We start from the raw sequence: 23623 nt of genomic DNA on the forward strand, positions 1-23623 counted from the left end.
AAAAAAAAAAAAAAAAAAAAAAAAAAGAAGACTAGTGAAGAACTTAATGATTTTCCTTTTGCTAGTAGTAAACATGTTGTGAAGATCCTGATTTAGAATTTATCTTTTCTACATTTGCCTTCATGAGAATATAGAAAGCTATTGAGAAACCAAATTCCATACCTTCTGTCAAAAATCAAGTTTAGCCAGATTACTTGTTCTTGTGAACTTTGGCACACACACACACAAAAATGCTATAACATGGTTATTACTCTTAGTTCAGTGTACTATATAAAGAAGATGAATTTTCCTCAAATTTCCTAATTTCTTTCTCAGTTTTCTTTCTGAGGTTCGTGCTCTAAATTCTACATCGACTAATCAGGGATGTTCTTGTAACTTTCCCTCATGTGATGCTCATTGTTCACGTTTGATTTACTTCGGGAGACAAGGAGTTTTGTTGATTGCAATTTTCTTTTCTTCTATGTATGTCTATGTAAAGTATTGTAATTAATGTAATTTTAGTTTTTTCCCCCTGCCTCTCAGTTTTAAGGCTGTGTTTTCAAAAAGCTTTTATTTGGCATCTATTTTTAAAACTGCATGTGAATTATTAATTTATGGCAGATCATTTAGGCTTAAATTAACACAAAAGTGGCCAGAAACCAGTTCCCATCACACGGCACTCATGGGGAAGGGAACAGGGTCTTGCTCACATAAAGGTTGCCTTGCAGTGGCTAGATGCCCAGAGTTGTGGGAAAACTTTATGATGGTCTTTAGGAATGGGTAGGTTACAGTAGGAGAAAGACAGAGGAGGAATCTGATATTTGTCTTTTATATGATCATAGTTTTATTTTCAATTCTATGGGTATATGTAGGTCAAAGTATTTAGTCCATATTCTGAAACCAAGTGTTCCTGAGTTTGAATTCAGTCTAAATTTAATTCATGAGATTATAGAAAATTATAGAGAAACCAATCTCCATACTTTCTGTCAAAAATCATGCCTCTGCAGTTTAGAGAGACCATTTGTTCCTGTGAACTTTGTTAAAATTGCTTGAATATGGTCTTTACTCTTAATTCAGTACTTTTTCTTTGTGAATTAGAACTACTAAGATTATTTTCATAAAGGTGAATAAGGCATAACTTTCTCTTGAACAACATCAAGTTTGAGTCCTAGATATCTTCATTTTACAGTTCTCTCTCTCTCTCTCCACACATACAAACATATTCTCTCTCTCTCTCTCTCTCTCTCTCTCTCTCTCTCTCTCTCTCCCACACACACACAAACACACACACACAGATGCACACATATAAACACACACATTCCTTCCCACTCCACAGAGTCCTTCTCGCTCTCACATGCACACACACACACACACACACACACACACAAACGCAAGCACATGCACAGGCACACACAGCCAGAGTCCTTCTCCCATGCACACACTCTTACCCACTCACTCAATGGAATCAAAAATAAAAATAAATAAGAAAGAAAAGAGGAAAGGAAAAGAGCTTAGAAACAGGCCAATAAAAAAGTAAGAGATCTGCAGAAAAAATCCTGTTTCTTATGGGTGGATACTGTTTTGATCCATATATCTCTCTGTCAATCCGTCTATTGAAATGGAGTTGCTTAAATATAAGTAAGTAATCATTTTGTACCTAATTATACCATAATAAGATAATAAGGAATTACCAAGTTAAGAAATTTCTAAAATGAAAATATTGTAAAAGCTCATTTAAATATCTTATTCTTATTAGAAGGAAAGTGAAATGAAAAGTGAAAATGTATATGAATATTTAATTTTCTTCAATTTTACCTTTAACACGACTCTGTAAAAGCTAATTACTAAGTAAAATATATATATATACTTCTGCATATATAATCAAGTAGGTTGAGGATTTTAATAATGTTTGGAAAAACACGCGTTTTCTTGCTGCCTATATGTACCTACCTAATCTATACTGATTCATCCTAAGAAGAACAATGTTTTGCTAGCACTGCCTCTGTAAAGTTCCACAGAATACCTCAGCTGGGTCTGAGTAAATGTTATGAATTTAATGAAACATAGAAGCTTTGCTTGGCTTTTGGAAAAGATGGTGACAATGTTTTTCCAAGATTTATAAGTGTGTGTTCATGCATGCATGTGTGTGTGTGTGTGTGTGTGTGTGTGTGTGTGTGTGTGCGTGCCTGTGCACACACATATGCAGGCACAGGTGTTTGTGTATGAATGTGTGTGCATATGTGTGTACTTGTGTTCTTAGGTGTGTGCACATCTCTCTACAGGACCAGAGGATGGTACTAGTTGTCTTTTGGTGTGTTTCTCAATCACCCCCTGCCTTAGTTTTTGAGACAGTTTCTCTCACAGAACCTGAAAATTAGTAAGCCCCAGGGATACTCTTGTCTCTGCCTCTTATTATACCTCTTTGCCTTTGCACCAGGCCCTCTACAAGGATGCTAGGTATCTGAACCCAGAACCCCACGTTTGCTCAGCAAGCACTTACCAACTAACTGTCTACCTAGCTTCTGAAGTCTATTGTACAAACAAAGATGTGCTGAAAAATGACCTTTGGCAACTAACTTTTTTCAGAATATAAATGAAAGGAATCATTTGTGCTCCTGTTTAAAAATATTAATGACTTAATCACCCTAGGCATTCATTAATAGAGTGGATATTTTGTTGATTCACAGTGTATCTTTCTATCAGGACATTAGCTTTCTCTTACCCAGCCCTTGCTGATCCATTGTTACTTCTGCCATATGTACATAGGGGCCTAGAATACGGGCATGTATATACAAACATGCTCACACACTCATGTGTGCACAATGTACACATGTACACACAGAAGCAGCCTCCTACAAATTTGCTTTTTCTAACTCTTCCCTGGGCAGACAATATATAGTATATTAGAGAAAAATAAAACTTGAAAGAATTTTGAGTATTTTTAGGATAAGGTTAAGATGGAAACATTTAGGGAACAAGGTTAACAGTATGTTATTCTTTATTCTTTATTTATTTGTTAAAGTAGACCTGCATTTCTGTTGTGGTGGTACACATAATTAAACCCAGCAGTATAGAGGCAAAGCAGGCAGATCTTTGAGCTCAAGTCCAGAGTTATCTACATACCAAGTTTCAGGTCAGATATATATATATATATATATATATATATATATATATATATATATATATATATGTACGTATCCTGTCTTGGTAACTGTCAAACAAAAAGAGAATACTAGTTTTGATTTTAGGTCACTTATTAGAAACAGTTTTGATGATACTTGTTATAAGCTAAGTATAACCTAGGTCTAAAAAAGTTTATTATTTTAGAATAATTAATTTGCAATATCAGGGTCACTTGGTATAATTTTACAAAACACTATGGTAGTTTATGTCATCCAGATGATAAATACAAACCAAAATGTCCAGTCATAATTTAGTATAATTTTTCCCTTCCAAAGTATGTATTATACATTTTTAGTATTACATGTATATCAATACCTTATGGTCATGCCATTTTTTGTCTTATTTACTGAATTTATAGTACAAAGCATAAGTAAAATACATCAGTGTATTCACTTAATTTTAAAAAGTGGTATATTTTTAGATACACAGTTTTCATGGATGGTATATTAAGAGTATTATTATAGTAACATTTTAGTGTCATTTGCTGTTTTTTGGGAGTGTATTACCTTTCATATTAATAAAAAATGTCTTTTCCAATACTAGCTAAGTAAATGTTACCAATTTATGACTTCTGGTGACAGGCCAGTTAGTTTTCATTAAGGGCATGGTCTCTGGTAGGTGAACCATTCTCCAATAGTACCCCCACAGCCACGAGTATACAAGTGGCTCAAATTAGACCCAGCCAACTATAAAAATGTAAAAGAGGCATCTATCGAGCCTTCATAGGACCAAGGGCCTCCCCTCCCATTGATGCCAGACATGGCCATCCTCTGCTACACATGCAGCTGGAACCATGGGTCCCTCTGTGTGTACTCCTTAGTTGGTGGCTTAGTCCCTGGGAACTCTGGGGGGGGGGGATCGGTTGGTTGATATTGTTGTTCTTCCTATGGGTTGCAAACCCCTTCAGATCCTTCAGTCCTTTCTCTAACTCCTCCACTGGGGACCTCACTCTCAGTCCAATGGTTCGCTACAAGTATTTGCCTCTGTATTTGTAAGGCTCTGGTAGGGCCTCCAGGTGCCCCAGTGTAGAGGAATTGAGGGCCAGGAGGCCAGAGTGGGTGGGTGGGTGGAGGAACACACTCATAGAAGCAGGTGGAGGGTGGATGGGATAGGGGGTTTCTGGGAAGTGGGGGGACTGGGAAAGGGGATAACATTTGAAATGTAAATAAAGAAAATAAAAATATGTAAATCCAATAAAAATGTAAAAGAGGACAGAAAGTTGAGGGGCCCTGGAGGGTGGCAGTTGGTTCTAGGAAAATTATGTTGGTGGATATTGGGTAAATACTATTAAAATACTCTGTGAGGATGGATCAGTTTCCCAAATAATAAAATATTATACCAGAAAGAATGAAAGAAAGAAAGAAAGAAAGAAAGAAAGAAAGAAAGAAAGAAAGAAAGAAAGAAAGATCTCAGAAAACCGTGTTTCCTCAAGTCTACTCAATTGCCTTAGTTTTGACTTTAAATACAAATCAGAAGATCAAGGACTTGGCTTCATGCTTTTATGATTTCTTCTTGACTCGCTGTGCAGCCACATAGCCTGAAGAACAGCTAAGACCACTAGGCTACTTTTCTTTGGTTTTGTGTGATTTAGCCACTGTTTAATAATATTTTATAGTTATTAGTATATCACATTAATACATTTAGTAACATCTGTTGACCCAAGTTGCTTATTTTGAAAACTTTATACATTATTCTGGAACACAAATAAATAGGACATTAGGCAAATAGATTTGAGTTACAAAATGTGATTTAATTAAATAAATGTCATTATGTCTGATTACACTTGCTTGCCAAGAAAATTTGGCTGTGTTTTATTTCATTAGAAAGTTTATTGGCAGACTGTGAGACAATCAACAATTTTGAGTTTACAGATATTTTGTAAAAATCTTAATATTGGAATTATCTGTGCATGACAAAAATTTCCTTAATAAATCTCATTACTTGATTAGAGACTGATGGTTCCAACCATCTAAATCAATTGGAATCCTGGTTATTTTGATTGCTTGCTAATCTTAAATGTATAGGTCATCATCTATGCATTCAGTTTAAATATGCGAATATCTATGATTTAACATTTCTGTTGCTGATGAGTAACAAGAATGCCAGCTTTGCTTCTAAATATTTTTCTGGATTTTTAAAGCTAAATATTTAAAACAAATGTCTTGAATTAAGTTTCATTTAAGTGAAATGGTGGTGAGTTACTCAAATGAGAGAAGGTATGATTCGTTCATGTACGGAGAGTTTAGAGTATGAGAGAAATAACTGAATTTCACTCCCTCTCTCGTGCTTTTATCCTGGCCACTGAGGTACATTTGGCACAGACTAAAGAACACTATCTAGTTCTTGCAGTGGTGCAGACATTATGTTTCATCACCATGGCTGATGAGGGGAGAGTTAAAAGCCTTACATTCTGAAAAAAGCTGATAATCAAAGCCTGACCTTACACGTTGAAACATTCCAGAACAATACTGGCCTGGGAAATTCTCCTTTCTTTCTTTATGGGATTCTAGTCAACTGGATAGATATGTCAACTGAGTTACGAGCTGTCTGATGACATTTTTGAGGTCGAAAATAGTTAATTGAATGTTTTATCATGCCATTTGCCAGACACTTTTTATTCTTTGACTCAAGGTAACCATTCAGTTGAAAAGACTGAGGTCACTTATGTACCCAGAAGGCATACAAAGACACATTTGTCATTTGGTAGGAGGTTTGAATACTTCATTATACCCACCCCTTTCCTCTCTCCTCTAGAAAGATAGAAAAAATAGAAATTTTCATTACTAAATTTGAAAATTCTAGACTTATAGCATAAGTCATCCTTCATAAATCTATATAGTCATTCATGACATATTCATTTAAACTTGTCCTAGTGGGCCACTGAGAATACAGATTTTAGATTTCACAGCCTAGTCCATTCCTGTGTGATAATAATGTTTTCACTGCCCATATGATACCTGGGAAGTTTAGTTCAGGACCTCATCCATATATATAAAGTCCCTTTGGTCGATCTTGGTGTCTGCATATCTATTAAATAATGCTTGCTTTTCCCACCCCAGAGTAGTATCCCTAATTATTTATTACTAATCTAGTGAAAGTTAAGTTCTGGTATTATAGAGCGAAAGAGAATTACATAATTCATAAATAAGATTGTTGTCTGGAGGAGCATCTGCTGGCAAGACTAGCCCTGCGTTAGTGACTAGAAAGTCAGTGTTTAGGGAGGCTTTTTACTATTTCTAGGACTGGGAGCAGAGTCTGTCTGTATATTCTATGTACAATGTGATTATGTTGAACACCTGCCTTTTTTTTTATTTGTAGATGTCTAGACTTCATATGTACTGTGATACCGGGTCCTTGAACACAACCTGCATATATTTGGTATTGATTTAACTTGGATGATGCCAAGCAAACCATTTCCCTGACTGAGTCTGTTTTATATATTTATGGTACAAAAATCTTGGCTATCCATCAGTGTGCCTATATTCTACATCTTCTACTGAACCTCATTTTTCACTCTTTGAATTTTGCAGGTGGTTTTTAGAACTCCCGAATCTAATCTCTTATAATTTGGGCTCAGTGAACTGAGATAAATGTATTTATATAATAAGCAAATGCACATTCTATATCAAATTGAATGTTTACATATTAAAGCAACACATAAAGAAAGCCACATCTTCATCCTGGTACCATAGTAACACTCCATGATCTGACTGTTTTTCCACATTGAGTTCCACATTTGGCACATGCAAATACATGAGCTTGGGTACGTCATCTGTAGACTCATTATTCTCCCTGATTCTCTCTGTGAACTTCCCCAATTCCCTGACTTACTGACCTGAGCATAATCAATATGTTTCAACTTAGTTTTACCAGGCCAGTGAATTTATTATCTAGATGTGTCATGGTAAGATAATACACACATCTGGACCACAGTAATGGGGCATTCTTTATAAGTTTGCATTTCTTTTATATCCGATTGTCTTTGCACCCCATTTCTCATGCAACAAAAATCAACTATTTATAAAATGTTAGTCATGTAAAGCTAATTACTTTTGTATAACTGCTCCTAGTAATATAGTATCAATAGTGAAAAAATCAAGTATTAGTAATTTTGTATTCATAATATAATAATCTAGTTGTATATGTTTACAGAAATGTAACAGTAGTTTGCCTGTCTGTCTGTCTGTCTGTCTGTCTGTCTGTCTCTGTCTCTCTCATGTATGTGTGTATGTGTCTGTGTATGTTCACTAGCATGAGGATTGAACATATGTCTGTTCATATACTTTGAAGCTAGTAGAAAACCTCAGGCATTCTTCCTCAGATATTTTCTGTCTTTGTTTTTGAGACAGGCTCTTTCGCTGGCCTGTGGTTCCTGATGTAGAAAGAAGCTGAGGCATAGGACTCCCCCTTGTTTGCCTCCCATCCTCTCAGATTATTATCATGTGCCCTGGTACCTGTCTATTTTACGTTGGTTCTGGAACTGAACCTAGTTCCTCTTGCTTGTACCACAAGCACTGTACCAACTAAGCTACATACTCCCCAGAGACTTAATTTCTTGACTTTGCTTTCTGTTTGCTGCTCTTAGCTTTAAACGTTTGTGTCTGAGATCTTTCTTTTGAACTTATTGTCTGTGTCTGTTATTTTGTAGGAGACACAAAATTTAATTTTATCAATGATTCTTAAAGTATAATGACATTATTTTGAAGCCAATACAAATTTGATTTATTCTTTTTGGATAGATAATGATTCCTTTGCTTTGGGTTAGTAGTACTTTAGAAATTTAAAAATTAAATTTACGCTTTGTAAGTTTCTAGTTTGATACCCAGTTGTCATTTGCTTAGTTTTGGAATATCACAATAGAGGGTTGCTTTTCTTTTTTCTTAATCCATGGAAATACCGTGTCTATGCACATTGTCATACCCAGACATGCTATTCCTTTTCATATGTTAAAGCACTTTGTTGTTCTTTTTGGTCAAGAGATGAATAGGTAAACTATTATATCAATAGAAATCAGGGTGGCTTTTCTTACTCCTGCCCTTAGTTGAAAACCTGAGCTACAGAGGTACTCTCCTTTCAGCGATTGAACTCACATCCTTTCCCTCTTCTGTTTGTCTCCAAAAAATAATATCACATGATCAAGTTTTCATTTTCTTTCATCTTTACAGATATTATAATGCAGTTTATTTGATATAAATCTGTTTTACCTTTGAAATTATTCAGTTCATGATTTTTTTTCTCTTGAAATTGATGTTCATTAGTATAAGCCAGTCACATAAATAAGAAGTCTTTAGCATAAGGAATGTGGAGGGACAAAGGCGAGGAAGCCCTAGAAGGCATTTGCTGCATCTGCATAAATTAAACTTTTGTAAAAAACATAAGATATTCTTTACCCCACCTCACCTAGAGAATAGTGAATGTCACATAATGCCTAGGGACTGTTGGTATTGTAATTTTATGGTTTTATATCTTTTTACATCTGTCAAGAGATTTTTCATTTAAATAAGTATTTACCCTGAGGTGTCTTTTAGTAAAGAAAATGTGTTTAGATTCAAACAGAAACTGTGGGCTGGAGACATGTCTCAGTGTGTATAAGTTCTTGCTCTACAATTACTAGGACCACTGCATGTCTACCACATTGCAAGCCTGACACTGTACAACAATTCTGGTTCATTGAGATCTGAAGTTTACTGGCCTCTGTTTGTGGAACAGGGACAGCAGACACAGGCACAAGCATGTGCTCCCTGTCCCTGTCCCTGTCCCTGTCCCCTCCCAGTCCCCCTCCCCCTCCCCGTCCCCCTCCCCCTCCCTCTCCCTCTCCCTCTCCCTGTCCTTCTCTTAGACACACAGAATCACATGTAAATGTCATAACATTATTTTAAATGTATGTATATTTTGAAAACTGTGTTTTCAAACTTATTAACATGCAAAACTGTAACCAATTCAAACCCTTTGAAATTTTTATACAGCACTGAACTTTCTTTTAAAACCTCTGTAGACATGTGTGAGGGTAAAGAGGTATATAGAAAATGTCTCTAAACCCCGTGCTAGTTTTACTGTAAATCAAAAACCTAAAAGACTATAATGCTTACTAAGTTAACTAAAGGATTACAGAAGTAGATCTGGATATTCCTATACAAAATAACTAGATCATTGCACAGTTGCAACATCTCTTTGTGTTGAGTTCTGCTTTTTAAAATATGACGATCTTAAACAATAGGGGCTAGAGAGATGATTTAAAGAGGACCTGAGTTAATTGCCAGCACTCATGTAAAACTTGATAAAGTGCGTATGTAATTCTAACCCTCGTGAGGCACAGTTTGGAGGACTCCCTCTGTTTATTTCCTAAGTAGTCTAGCTAATCAGGAAATTCTGTGCTCAGTGATACATCTTACATGTCTTAGTTACTTTTTGGTTGCTATAATGAAACAACGGGACCAGGGAACTTATAAAAGAAAGCATTTAATTTGGGGCTTATTATTCTAGAGTGTTAGAGTCCATGACCAACATGGGAAAGAGTGTGGCAACAGGTGGGCAGGCATGACACTGAAGCCATCGCTGGAACTTTATCTTTGTCACAAGCAGGCAGTAGACCGAGCTGACTGGGAATATTGAGTGCTTTTTTTGTTTTTATTTTTGTTTTTATTTTTTAAAGATTTATTTATTTATTATATGTGAGTATTCTAGTCATCTTCAGACACCCAAGAAGAGGTCATCAGATCTCATTATGGGTGGTTGTGAGCCACCATGCATGTGTTTGCTGTTATTTGAACTCAGGACCTTTGGACGAGTCAGTGCACTTAACTGCTGAGCCATCTCTAAGCCTGCTTCCAGTGAGACACCTCCTCTTAAGAAGACCACACATCTCAGTGTGCCTCAAACCATTTCAGGAACTGAGGACTAAGCATTCAATTATATGAGCCTATAGGGGCCATTCTTACTCAAATGAAAACATAGTCCTAAAAGTTAAGATGGACTATTAATTTAGAATTACACATGATGTCCATATGTGAATTCCACTTGGGTTTACACACATGGAGCCCATATATGTATACATTTTCACAAAATAAATGAACATGGGTTAATAAAATTTGAAATTTACCTTTATACACATTTAACCTAAGCTTCTTGAACTTCCAGGTTTTCCTTCATACACTTAGCATTGCTTATACTTTGGGGTTTTCCTTTCCAAATATTTTTCAAGAACCCAGTAAGTTTTGAAAGTTCAAGGTAACTTATTTCAAGTAGTTATTAACATCTGCATTCCTCTCTTCCCAAAGGTTAGATTTTTTGCAGTTGATTGTGTTGGCTTAATCTCTGCTTTTGTCTGATTATGCTTTAATATGAAGAAGGTTTAAAAATACATAAATTGCGCTGTGTTAAAGACTTGTGTACACAATTACAGCTTTGTCATTAAGCTAAATGAGGTATTAAAGTCTTAAAACTACAGTTGTAATAAGATGGAGAACTCAACCATGGCTGAGCATCTGAAGGAAACCCTAATTGACATTGCCCTCTCTTTAGTTGTCCAAAATACAAGTGCTTCATGTGGTGTTTTTAATTGAGTAATGCACTTCTTTTTCCTTCTGCTTTGATGGTTGTGTGGCTCTTTGTTGTATACTTTATGAAACATGTGAATATTTTATAATTACGTTTTCATTTTTACTTTTATAAAAGGGCATCTAGTAAATGTAATATTATTTATCGTGTGATTAAGTCTTTTTTTTATCATTTATTTCTTCTTTGAAATTACAACTGCTTGAAGTTTCAGCCAAGGATTTTAGAAAGATTGTCATTGAAGCCATCTTTCCAATCTATACTAGAAAGGATAGAAGAAATAATAACCTCCTCGAATTCTTATAATATAATCCATGAAAAAAATCTTGATTAAAATAGAGTTATAAGTGACATTTTCTTTGTTAACTATATCATCTCTAGGAACCTTTCTGGTTGTTAAGAGTACAGCACTGAACAAGACTGCACAGGCACCTGCCCTGTAAATCTATCTATCTATCTATCTTTCTTTCTTTCTTTCTTTCTTTCTTTCTTTCTTTCTTTCTTTCTTTCTTTCTTTCTTTCTTCCTTTCTTTCTTTCTTTCTTTCTTTCTTTCTTTCTTTGTTTTTTCAATATAGTTTTCCTCAGATTTTGAACACCTTTTATGGCTAAAGCGAATTTAACATATTTTCATTTTACCATGACTTCTATTATGCAAATGGTATTAGATGTTTTCTCCTGTTTTTCGCATATGCCTCTTGAATATCTCGCTTCTTGAAATAGATAAGTAAATCCAATCCATAATCCAAACAAGTGCTATATAACAATTAAGGAAACCCTTGGTTGCATTATCCTTAAATATGTTTTTCTCTAATGTTTTAGCTGGGAAGTTTTAAGGTTCCTCCTGTCGAACATAAGATGGTGGTTGGAGGAGTACTGCTTTGATGGCTTCCGCTTTGATGGTGTCACCTCTATGCTGTATCATCACCACGGGATGGGTAGGTGCCCGAATCAAATGTGAAGAATGGGTTTAGTTTTTTATTCTTAAGTTGGAGCCTGGCTTGGGTTTCTCCTAAGAAAATGGTGTGGCTGTTGCTGGCAGCTTCATGTTTAGATGTCCATTGTTACATATTTTGGGGAGACATTTCTGCTATCATTTAGTAAGAGGGAAAACAAACATAGGGATTTCCATTTTTATCTGTCTTTTAGGAATAAAGGATTAGTAATGCATGGCTTTTAAAATAAATGTAAAGAGACCATTTACCATACCACATTCAGGATATATTAAGACATATTTTTATCATTTGTATTAAAAGAGATACAAAATTGATAAGTGAGAATATTTTTGTACTTTATACATGTAGAAAACATATATATCATTTACTTGATTTTAATTAAATTGAAGTATTGATCAGGCCATCATTTTGAATGTTGCACAAAATTAAACTCAGAATCATAATTCCCTAAATAGGTGATCTGGAAACAATTGATTTTCATTTATATTGTTTTTTTGTTCTTGCTTTTGAGACTGCTGGATATGCTAGACTGACTTCAAACTGCTAATCTTCTCTCTCAGCTTCTTTCCAGAATGATAAATTTTCAGCTATGGGCTCTCACACCAAAGATTACTGTATTCTTTTAAAAAATACGTTTTTGTCATCTACTGCTGGACATTAGGACTACCTTTTTGAGGGGGTTGTATCCCTAGTAGAACTCCATTGGAAGAAACTTTTTTTTTTTTAATTTTCAAGTTGTTATTTATTGGAGACAACTTATAGATTAAGATGGATGCCTAACATAGCTCTTTGGCATCCTTGAAAGTTAATTGTCTTATAATGCATTCTCACAGCATTTTCTTTTTAACTTTGCATGTTCTTTGTGTATATATTATGACTTCTGATTTTGAATTTTTATGGACTCTGTGTGTGTGTGTGTGTGTGTGTGTGTGTGTGTGTGTGTGTGTGTGAGACTGTGTGTCCCTGTGGTCTCTGTGTATATGATTTTCTTGTGCTTATACTTTGTTTCTTTCTCTTTTGTTGTTTGTTTGCTGTATTCTATTCTTATTTATTTGGTTTTGTTTTAGTCACTCTTATTATCATTCTTTAGATGTCTGTTTTCTAAGCTGTGACAGAAAGGGTGAGGATCTGGATGGGAGGGTAGGGGAGGAGTAATTCAGAGGCGTTGGGAGAGTGGATACCATTATTAGAATATAGCATATGAACTTAAGAGAAGGTGGAAAGAAGTTGAGGAGGAGGCTAACCCTGTAGGAGGACCAGCAGTCCCAATTAATCTGATCCCCAGGGATCTCTCAAACATTGGACCACCAACCAGGCAGCATACACCAGCCGATATGAGGCCCCAAACACATATACAATAGTGGACCTCCTGGTCTGTATTCAGTCAGAGATGATGTACCTTCCCCTCATGACACTGGAGTCCCCAGAGACTTTAGAGGTTATGTGGAGTGGGGGTGGGTGGCAAGGACATCCTTCTGGAGACAGTGAGGTGGGGAGGAGGTATGGGATGTGCAACAGTTGGGGCATGAACTGGGGGGTGGGGTGGTGGTGGCTAAAATCTGGAGTGTAAATAAAAAATAAATAACTTTTAAAAAAGAAAAGAAATAAAAATAGTAAAAAAAAATGAGGATACATACTACCAAGAAGAAAATAAAGATGAGGAGACACGTGTAGCCAGTCTTGACAGGTGTCTTTTAGGGAGAGATGCAGATGCTGGAGACCACTGCTGTTTCCTGGAGACCACTGCTGTTTCCTCTTAGTCAGAACACTGCACTGCTTGTAGGAAAAGGTTTACAACTGTCACACTCCAGGCTTGCCTGAAATCTTCTCCCACTGGTGAGAGAAGCTGTCTTTTGGGAGACAAAGACAAACATGGTGAGAGTCAGAGATTCAGAGTTTAAAACTGCCTCTATTGAAGGCTGGGGGATCCAGAGTGCTGAGATACTGAGGAAATGGACAATTTATGGGTCCTGTAAAATAAGTTCCATGAGTAGGGAGCCGTAGACATCATAAGCAAAAGAATTCTGAGTTACTTTATCTTTTTCTTTTCTTTTGGAATGTAAAAACCAAAACCTAAAAATATAAAGCAAGTGGGCAGATAGATGTTAAAATTATGTGATGAAGTAATTAGTAAAAGGATAAAGTTTTTAATCTATAAACTTAGTGAGGAAGTCATCAGGAGATCTAGGAAGAGAAACGAAGTTATTTCATGAATTAAAAGAAAAAAAGTCTGAATTTATGCTAACCTGTTGCACAAAGCAAAGCAATATATTCAGAATTCATAGGTAAACAAAATGAAGCTTATTATGCTTTTGGTTGCTGAATGGTAGGGAGCTGGAGAAAATAGGGAATTTTAACTGAAGGATACAAACTTTCAATTTTAAGATATATATATTTGAGGCCTTTAACATCCAGGATGATAGATGTGGTTATTTGTACTATACTGCTGGTGTATAATTTAATTGAAAGTCATGGCTCTCAGTTCAAGTATTAATTTAAAACATCCCCACTGTCTTAGTCAAGGTTCCTATATCTGCACAAACATCATGACCAAGAAGCAAGTTGGGGAGGAAAGGGTTTATTCAGCTTACATTTCCATACTGCTGTTCATCACCAAGGAAGTCAGGACAGGAACTCAAGCAGGTCAGAAAGCAGGAGCTGATGCAGAAGCCATGGAGGGATGTTCTTTACTGACTTGCCTTCCCCTGGCTTACTCACCCTGCTCTCTTATAGAACCCAAGACTACCAGTCCAGAGATGGCACCACCCACAAGGGGCCTTTCCCCATTGATCACTAATTGAGAAAATGCCTTGCAGCTGGATCTCATGGAGGCATTTCCCCAACTGAAGCTCCTTTCTCTGTGATAACTCCAGCCTGTGTCAAGTTGACACAAAACTAGCCAGTACACCCACCTTGTGCACCCCTAACTCACAGACATATTCTACTCACAATACATAGAAAAAAATGTGATTCATTTGACTGAGATAATGAGTAACACCACACAACTATATATATATACACATAAATATTATCTTGGGCCAGAAAGATGGCTCAGCAGATAAAAGTGCTTACCATGTAAGTCTGATGGACCTGTGATGATACAGATAGAAGAACCAACTCTATCAAATTGTCCTCTGTCCTGCTCTGTTCATCTCAATGATCCCCCTGAAAGCAATAACAATAACAAAAAGAATAACTTTTAAAAGTCTTTTGAATGACTCAAGTAGGTGCACTTCTTTTTTTTCCATTCTGTACTATAAAGGAAGGAATGATGGCGACATCAGTTGGGAAGTTTGACAGAGAATGATTATTGAGATATGTATGTTGAAGAGCCTGAGGCATAACTTTTGATAGTTACACATTAACTTATCCTTAAATGTCACAGTTCTGCAGATGGGCAGGACAAAACAAGGATCAAAGTAAAAGTGCTTAGGTAAATGGAGCCGGGGGAGGGGGGAGTGGGAGAGCGAGGCAGGAGAAAGAACAGTATTAAGTTTTCATTTTATGGAGTATGAAGATAAGAGTAATTGTGAATACACAGTGAATGGTATAATCATTCTAACCAAAGTAAAAAGTAGGTCAGAGGAGGCCGTTGGGAGTTGAGGCCTAATGTATTCACCATCATAGCAAATCTATAGTGTACAAATCACAGCCACTTTAATGTACATATTAGTTCTCAATGTGCTGTTTACATTTGCTCTGGTTTATCTCGGAGGGGCCAACTGGAACCTAACCTTGGCTTCCTATTAAAACAATATTTGTATTAACTAAATGTGTTCTTGGATGTGTGGAGAGTGCATCCTGATCGGTCTCCTCTGCTGCTCTCTCATCTCCTTCCCATGCTGCCAGCCATCCCTTTCTGCCCCTAGACCCTTTCCCAGATTCATAGCCTGGCTTTATTTGTAAGCCATTTGGTTATCCAGAGCTGTCTGTTTGACCACAGGATTGAGACTGTGTCTGTGCCTGTTGTGGCTGGTACAGACTAACAGGCAATGACTCCTTCTTGTGTTGTCCTAGCAAGAGTTCAGTAGTGACTGGAAAGCCCACTGAGACCCTCCTCTACCCATGACTGACTGTTTCAGGGCCCATTATTTTTCTATTCCCTGAGAGGGTAGAAATGCATGGTAACTTGACATATACCACTCAGTTTCAGTGTTGCACTACTTATTTCACTGCTGTGAAATTTAGTTAGAATTAAATTACATCTTTAAAATGCTCTTTGTTTTGTTTCTTTCAAACAGAAACTGCTTTGCAGGATTTTCTGATCCTCTGAGTATTAACAGGAAATACTGAGTTAATATGTTCTTAGGTGGTAACTTCCTTATACTTTCTTAGAATAACACATCCCTCCCTCTTTGAGGTATGTCTTCCTAGATTAAGATTTACGTATTTATAAAATATATTCCATTTTTTCCCTGTTCATCAGGTCAAGGTTTTTCGGGTGACTATAATGAATATTTTGGACTACAAGTAGATGAAGATGCTTTAATTTATCTCATGTTGGCAAATCATTTGGCTCACACGTTGTACCCAGACTCAATAACAATAGCAGAGGTAAGTCTATGATGAAGTCATCCCATCTGACTCCCTTTAATACAGAATATTTTGTTAGCATACTGTATTTGAATAGCTAAACTCATGTCATCAATAATTGCAAAAATGGACTTATGCCCTGACGATGGTCCAACTAGCTTGTAAGGATGACACATTATTTGGATTTCACTGTTTTCCTAATAGGGGATAATTTACACTAATTACTTGTCACTATTCCATTGTTAGAAAGAACATGCCAGTGGTTAGAAAGTAAAATGTCCTAATCAGTGGACAGGTCCTTCTGCCCCGAGACCTTCAGTGGTGAAAAGAATTGAATATTAATGTGCATCTGTCAATTCATTTATTTATTTATTTTCCAGTTTAATCATTAGAGATGGCATGGATCACTGCCTGCCTATTTTTCTGAGCGTTCCATGTTCTGATGCGATTACCTTTCTTGTTTATGTTAGTGCTCTCAGGCTGCCAAATGTTTGCTAGTTATTTATGATTACTGAAAGTTCATGATTAACTGTCCCAAAGCTGTACTGTAATGAAATAATTTCGTATAGCCATAATTGGCAATTCCCTTCTTGGTGATAAATGTGATAAATTAAGGAGTTTGTTAAATGTTTCTGCTAATTTAGATTTAATATTAAAATCCCCCTTGGTTTTCGGAGTCCTCTAATTTGAAATTACTATTAAAATTGAGTTTAGCATGTTAATAATTTCTATATAATTTCTATATAATTGTGGACACATAGGACAATAATCCTATGTTAAAGAAGAGTCAAGAGTAAGGACTCCACTTGTCCTGCCAGCTTCCTGTTTACGGGAATGAGTTTCCTTGTCAAAGCATGGATTATTTCTCAATCCCCTTTCCTGTCTGTCATTTCTCAGATCCACTGGTATCCAACGAGTTTATGTGACCCTATTGTATTTCTGTCAGACCCTTTACATTTTAAATGTCATTTGGGAATATTTACAAAAGTTTTCTCTGAATAATCGAGAATTAATACACAAGTCCCAAACTACAAAACACCCAATACTGTTCACAGTATCTGCTCCTCTCAGAGCTGAGAGTTTTACTTTGTTCTGAATTCCTTTTAACAGCAGGGTATTTTTAAATTTCATTTGACTTCTTAAAAACAGTATTTTAATTTATCTGTCAAACATCAAAAAATATTATGTCAATTATATTTGTGACAACCAAATCAGAGATAATATATGTGACAAATCGCTACAAACAATTAATGACAGTATAAATGAAAAGTGAATACTGAAGAAAGAGAAGCAATTATTCAATACATGAAAGTTAAAATTGTTACATTGATCTCTCCACTCATTTCAAGTAAAATAGTTTCATCATCCAGGGAGTGCTTGTCTGATTATCAGTGTGTCTACCAATGAAACTCTCAGACTTTAGCCTACTTTATATTACTTGGTTTTAGATTTTTTTTTAAACAAGATGTGCTTTCAATTTATTCTACTCAAATTGAAAACTGCTTCAATTTCAATACATGACTTTCTGTCTAGTGGGAGGCTTGTTGAAATGTAGAATTGATCTACATGAACTTTTTTTTTTTACAAAATGTACAATGAATAAGTGATGGAATTGTATGTAAATTTATGTGATAGTAATCTGAATTTATTACTAACAAGTATAATAAAAACTTTTCAAGAAAATGTCCACTGCACAGTTATTTTACTAATTAAAATATTTTATATGAGTTGTCATCCTGGTCAGTTGTCAAAAGTACTTTTTAGATTTTCAAAGAATTAGGTTTATTTTAATTTAAAACACATAATCTTATATACTGTATCAGTAGACATGTATCTTTTAGAGTTGGGATATATTACCTTTATGAATATATGTATGTATGTATGTACATATGTATTATATAATTTCACATTTAAAAGAATGGCCACTTGCATTTCACTTTCAAAAGAAAACCAGGAATAACTCATAAGCTTATAGGATTGCTTTATAGAATTCTGACTTAGGGATTGTGACAAATTTGATACCCATGCTTTTCTTATACCTTATTTTTTCAAAAGGTACATCTAATACAGACTCTACAGCTGTTTTCTCAAGCAAAGTTACGGTGGACTTAAATCCTAGATGCTAGCAATCCTTCCAGATCATTCAAGCACAGTGTACCCTTTACAAAATATTTTGGCTGTAACCCCAGCATCTAATTAGGAGCTTGATATTTAATAGATTTTCAGCCCATTTTTTTTTTAGCAGCAAATTGAACTGAATACCTACAATATGTGTAAAACCATCACTTCTATTTTGCTAAGTATGACTTTTAAAATGTCTGCCATGTTGATCTTTCTCTACCCTGCTTCCATTTCTGTGAAGAAATACAGTGTTATGGTTAAGTGTTTTAGTTCCCCCTGGCTGTATCTCAACATATCACAAATTTATTTATATTGGTCTCCCATAAGGAAGAGATACATTAGTTAAGCGCCCAGAGTAGTCAAATATTTCTTTCCCTAGGCTTTTCTGTGGGTAGATTATCAACACAGTAATTTTTGAGCCATTTCAGATTTCAGAGCATGATGTCATTTTATAAAAATTGAAGACTTTGAACAATGACACAACTTGTCACAAGCCTAGAGAATACATATTTAAAAGGAGGCACAATATATAGAGCTTAAAGATTTATGGGACACTGGTGGGAAGGTGTAAGTCTCTCCCTCCACTGCCTTTGTCAATTACCATATACAGGCTGGTAAGTATTATCATTTCATGGTATGTGTAGGTATGTTTATTTATGTCCTCATTTATGCATATAGATAGGTTGGATAAAGATACCTTGTTCATCTTGTATAGCCTAGCACTTCATGTCCTTCACTCAGCAAATATTTATTGAGTACCTCTTCTGTGCTATCTGCTAAGCAAGATTTTTAGCTAGCAAAAGCAACTTTTTCCACTGTGGATCTTATAAATATCTAGTAGGGAAATAGAATACTGGGTTGGAAGGTATATAGCAAATGCTTAATGTTTTATGATGCCATTGAGTTAGAATCATAATAGATAATATTAGAATCACATTTCTATTATTATATTTTGAACTTTATTACAGGACAAAATACAAGCAAAATTATCTCATAGGATGTTGTTTGTTACTGTAAAGAGGCTTTGGAGATAACGAAACTCCATTTGAAAATGTGCAGTCTAAGGAAGAGGTAATTAAGAGTTAGGCTGGCCACAGAAATTGAACAGATGCAAGGATTTGTTTGAAATCTAGCTTGAATTTATAATGATAGTATTTAGCTCGGATATTGCTGTTGTTATCACAAAAAATATCTTCTGGTACATCTGTATCCAGGTACCCAATTTTTCAGCTCACTTGTCTATTTGATGAATATTTACTTATCACTAGTCTAGGGGTATCATGGCAGGTGAAAGCACTCTGTCAACAGCCTTGATGTCTGAACCATGACTCTACCATTAATAAGTCCCTATCTTTCTCGATTCCTTCACCGCTGTGTGCCTTTGCTTCTGAATCTGCTAATGAAAACATCCAGGAGCTGATCTCAGTGACCTTGTGTAGTACAACCCACCACCATGAAGCCACACTACTGCTTTATTCTGTATTTGCTGTGTTGTCTATTTCTTCGGGAGCTAGTACTCATAAGGCTAGATATAGCGAGAGATTTATAGCAAATATATTACATATGAATTTTGGTTTTTGGTACACCCTGTAGAAAAAAAACAAAATTATTTTAAGCCTCAAACATTAAACTATTTTTGAAAAAGACTTTTGCTATTTTACATGTTCTCGGGGTGATGCTAATGCAAGGAGGGGAATGCCTTTTAGATCGAATGTTGTACTAGAATATAAGCATTAGACAAAAGTCTAATTGAGAACTAAGATATGAATTTACCACTCTATCTGCTTTTATAATTATATTTATTAAAATACTCAGAAACCTATGCCTCTATTTCTTAACTTCAGTTCTTTGCCGTAAGCTTTTCTGTCATCGAAGTTGTTTGAATACTGATCATTCTAATGTACTTGATTTTAGGATGTATCAGGGATGCCGGCTCTCTGTTCTCCAACTTCCCAGGGAGGAGGTGGTTTTGACTACAGATTGGCAATGGCTATTCCAGATAAATGGATCCAAGTAAGATTCTTGTCTCCATGTATCATATATGGCGTTTTTGTTGTTGAGTATATTTATTAATCATGACCATTAATTACAGATAAAGATGAACTATTAATTCTCCTGCAAATGCATTATTCTTGTTTTTTTTTTAATAAGGTGGTTCTCAAAAATTTGAAGAAGTATCCCAAAGCTTTCACATGTCTATTATTCAGGCAAGAGAAATTAATATTAATAAAATGTTGAGTGGAATTTTACTTTATAAATATAGATTTGTGAAACTGTAGTAGTCTGCACTTAAAACACATTGAACCTTATCAGAACACTTATACCTATTCATAATCATCTAATGATGTAGAAATTACTTAATTTCTTGTACTTACTACAGAAAGTGGTCTTTCAGTTACCAAATCTGGGACACTTATACCTTTATTCAGTAATCCTTACCACATCTCAGTCAGTAAAATGGAGTGATCTGGATGGTAGCTATGTTTTCTTCTCAATGAACTTTTATTTAATTTAATAATTGAATTAATTTAGGTTCCCTCTATCCCTCTCTTTATTTCCTTTCTGTGTCTCTCTGTATCTGACTTTCTCTCTCTTTCTCTCTCTTTCCCTCTTTATGTTTCTCTCTCTCTCTTTCTCTCTCTCCCTCTGTGTGTGTGTGTGTGTGTGTGTGTATGTTTGTGTATTTATATGAGTTTTCCTAGAGTACCAAAGGTATTATATAAGCTTATGTTTGAAAAGCATACTTTGAGAACATATGCCTATAATTATGAATTGAGTAAATATAAGGAGTAAGACATCTATATGAGTAGCTATAACTTCATGATGAGCCCTTATATGCAGATGAGCTACTTCCAACAGACCACAGTGGTAGAAGTGTTTGGCGATGCCAAAAAACTCAGGATCTATGAAGGATGTTATTGGCATTGTCACTTGCTGTCCTTTATGCTCTTCTAGGCAGGTTCTGCAAAACTGAGCTGTAATACTGAGGTTGTAATAACTTGACTCCTCTTAATGATTCTTTAAACTATAACAGGTCCACACACAAGAATTTTACAAAGTCTCTTAGTTTGCATGATTGTTGTGGTTTAGGACATTGAAAGGTGAATTAAGTTTGTTAGTATACAAACAATGTTTATCTTTTCATATTTCTTCCTTTGGCATAAGGTTGTCAGCCCAAATTTCTTAAGCCTGCTAATCTTTTGTGTAGAATTATCTCTTTTATAAGTGCTAGATCCTTCTTTTTAACCTATTATTAAATTCTTCACCATCCTTTGTCTAGGTTCAAGAATATATCAAAAGTATCGATCAACCTAGAATTATTATTTCCCAGTCGATCATAGCTCACAGTGGGTTATAATCTTCTTACAATGTTGACAGTGTTTTCTTTCTCTAAGTCTTTAAAATTAGTCTATTAAACCTTTTAAAACCCTGTGTACAAGAGTAGGCAAAGTGTTATACAAATAGAAAGATTAGCATCTAACGCCTAAGATATGGTTATCTTGAATTCAGGAATCCTTTGAAGGCAATTGCCATTTCCTATTATATGCAGCTACTTAAATGTATTTCTGCATCACCAAATTTGTGGCCTTAGTTCATAAATCTTGAGAGTTACGATATCGTTAAATCTTTGAATACAGTGACTTTTCTCTGTTTTTTTGAGCTGCATTGTTAAAAACCTAATTAGGACCTGGAGAAAAAGCTAAATTCTTCCAAAGGACTGGATACAATTCCCTATACCCACGTGGTGACTCATGAGTGAATAGCTATAGCTCCAGTCCCAAGAGATCCAACACCCTCTTCCCGCTTCTGCAGGCAGTGCATTCATGTAGTATACAGGAATATGTCACACGCAAAACATCAAACACATAAAAAATAGTGTACATTTCTTTTTAAATAAGCAGATGACAGTCATTGTCTCCACATAGCAGTGAAACAGAAGAAAAATTAAACCCGTTGGAAAGCCTCTTCAGAATACATGTGGCTTTTATCATCATCTGCTCAAACGATACGAATGAGACAGTACTACTAGATTCCAGTCGTGGTTTTGTTGTATAAGATATGTGTAATATTCCATTTGTGGTCTTTGCTACTCAGTTGATTAGGATATCATTATATTTTAACCATTTTTTGTAATTATTTACAAATATTTGGAGTACTCATTCTATCTGGTTTGATTTTGTCTGATCAGATTTAAATAACTGAAGCGCTCATATAAAGGTAACATGCATATTTGCTGAAACTCATCTCTGCTCATCCTACCAGAAACCCTCTGAGTGTTCAGTGTGATTTTTGAGATATAAACATAGATTTTTTTTTTTTACCTATGCTCTTTGTGTTGATAAAGTTATATATTGATATATACTTGGTAATAAGTTCTTCCATATTTCCTAATTTATAAATTTGTACAATGCCATAATGAATGCATCTCCATTGGTCCAGCGATGAAATACTCCTTTGCTGTCTTTGTAGACATCCATGTACACCTCTATGGTGTATTTTACAGAATGTGGTACACATGGAATGATTTAATTTGTAATTTCCTGGATTAGCATTTTCTCATAGCAAAATCCTCTGGAGATTTTGCTACATTTCTCTGCTACCAAAAATTTCATGAGCTCTCCATTTACTTGCCAATTGGCCACAGTTTTGGAAATTAGCTGCATTTCTCAGTTATGATCTCATCTTCAGACTGCATTCATCATAGCATCCTCTTCTGAGATACCAAAACCCTCAAGATGAGGACATACCCAAAGACATGAATAAGAGACAACAGGAACCATGTGGCCTTCTTGCAGCTTTGCCTAGATGCAAGTTTCCTTGATGCTTTGAACAGAGAGGTGGCCTGAGGAGAAAGAGTATATTGAATAATAGAGAAGCCACATTTAGAACACAAATTCAAGCAGCTTCCCCTTGGGGAAGCTAGGCAGGGGGAAAAAAAAAATGTGTGCTATTCACGGAGCTTGGAAAAGATAAGACATCAAGTACCCAGTGGTAGACTCCAGTAGAGAGCAATTCGTATAAAGGCAGAGGGTCAGCAGTGTCATGTACAGGAAGTATTTATCTAAGAAAGAGCAATTACTGACCCAAGAGCTGGCCATCTGAGGTCGGAGGTAGGTCAGTGGCATCGCAGCAGGGTTAAAGGGCAGAAGCCATGCCGAAGAAAATGAAGTGGAAAGAAAATCAGGGTGGTCTATTAAGATAATAATTATTTTGTGATAATTAGCATTTCCACTCTGGAATAATTGTTTTAATTATCATTGTTTATGGGTGAAACAAAATGCTGTTCCTGGTAAGGCAT

At 35.6% G+C, this 23623-nt stretch overlaps 1 protein-coding gene across 1 annotated transcript in view; it reads left to right on the forward strand.

Moving 5' to 3' along the window:
- Nucleotides 1–23623, forward strand: part of Gbe1 (1,4-alpha-glucan branching enzyme 1) — a 231774-nt gene that overhangs the window by 144038 nt on the left and 64113 nt on the right. Inside the window, exons 8-10 of the mRNA XM_021209248.2 lie at nucleotides 11537–11652; nucleotides 16097–16224; nucleotides 20239–20337. Coding sequence (XP_021064907.1) covers nucleotides 11537–11652; nucleotides 16097–16224; nucleotides 20239–20337 — 343 coding nt within the window. The remainder of the gene's footprint in view (nucleotides 1–11536; nucleotides 11653–16096; nucleotides 16225–20238; nucleotides 20338–23623) is intronic.

This window comes from Mus pahari, chromosome 12, assembly GCF_900095145.1.
Source record: "Mus pahari chromosome 12, PAHARI_EIJ_v1.1, whole genome shotgun sequence".
Classification (NCBI taxonomy): Eukaryota; Metazoa; Chordata; class Mammalia; order Rodentia; family Muridae; genus Mus; species Mus pahari.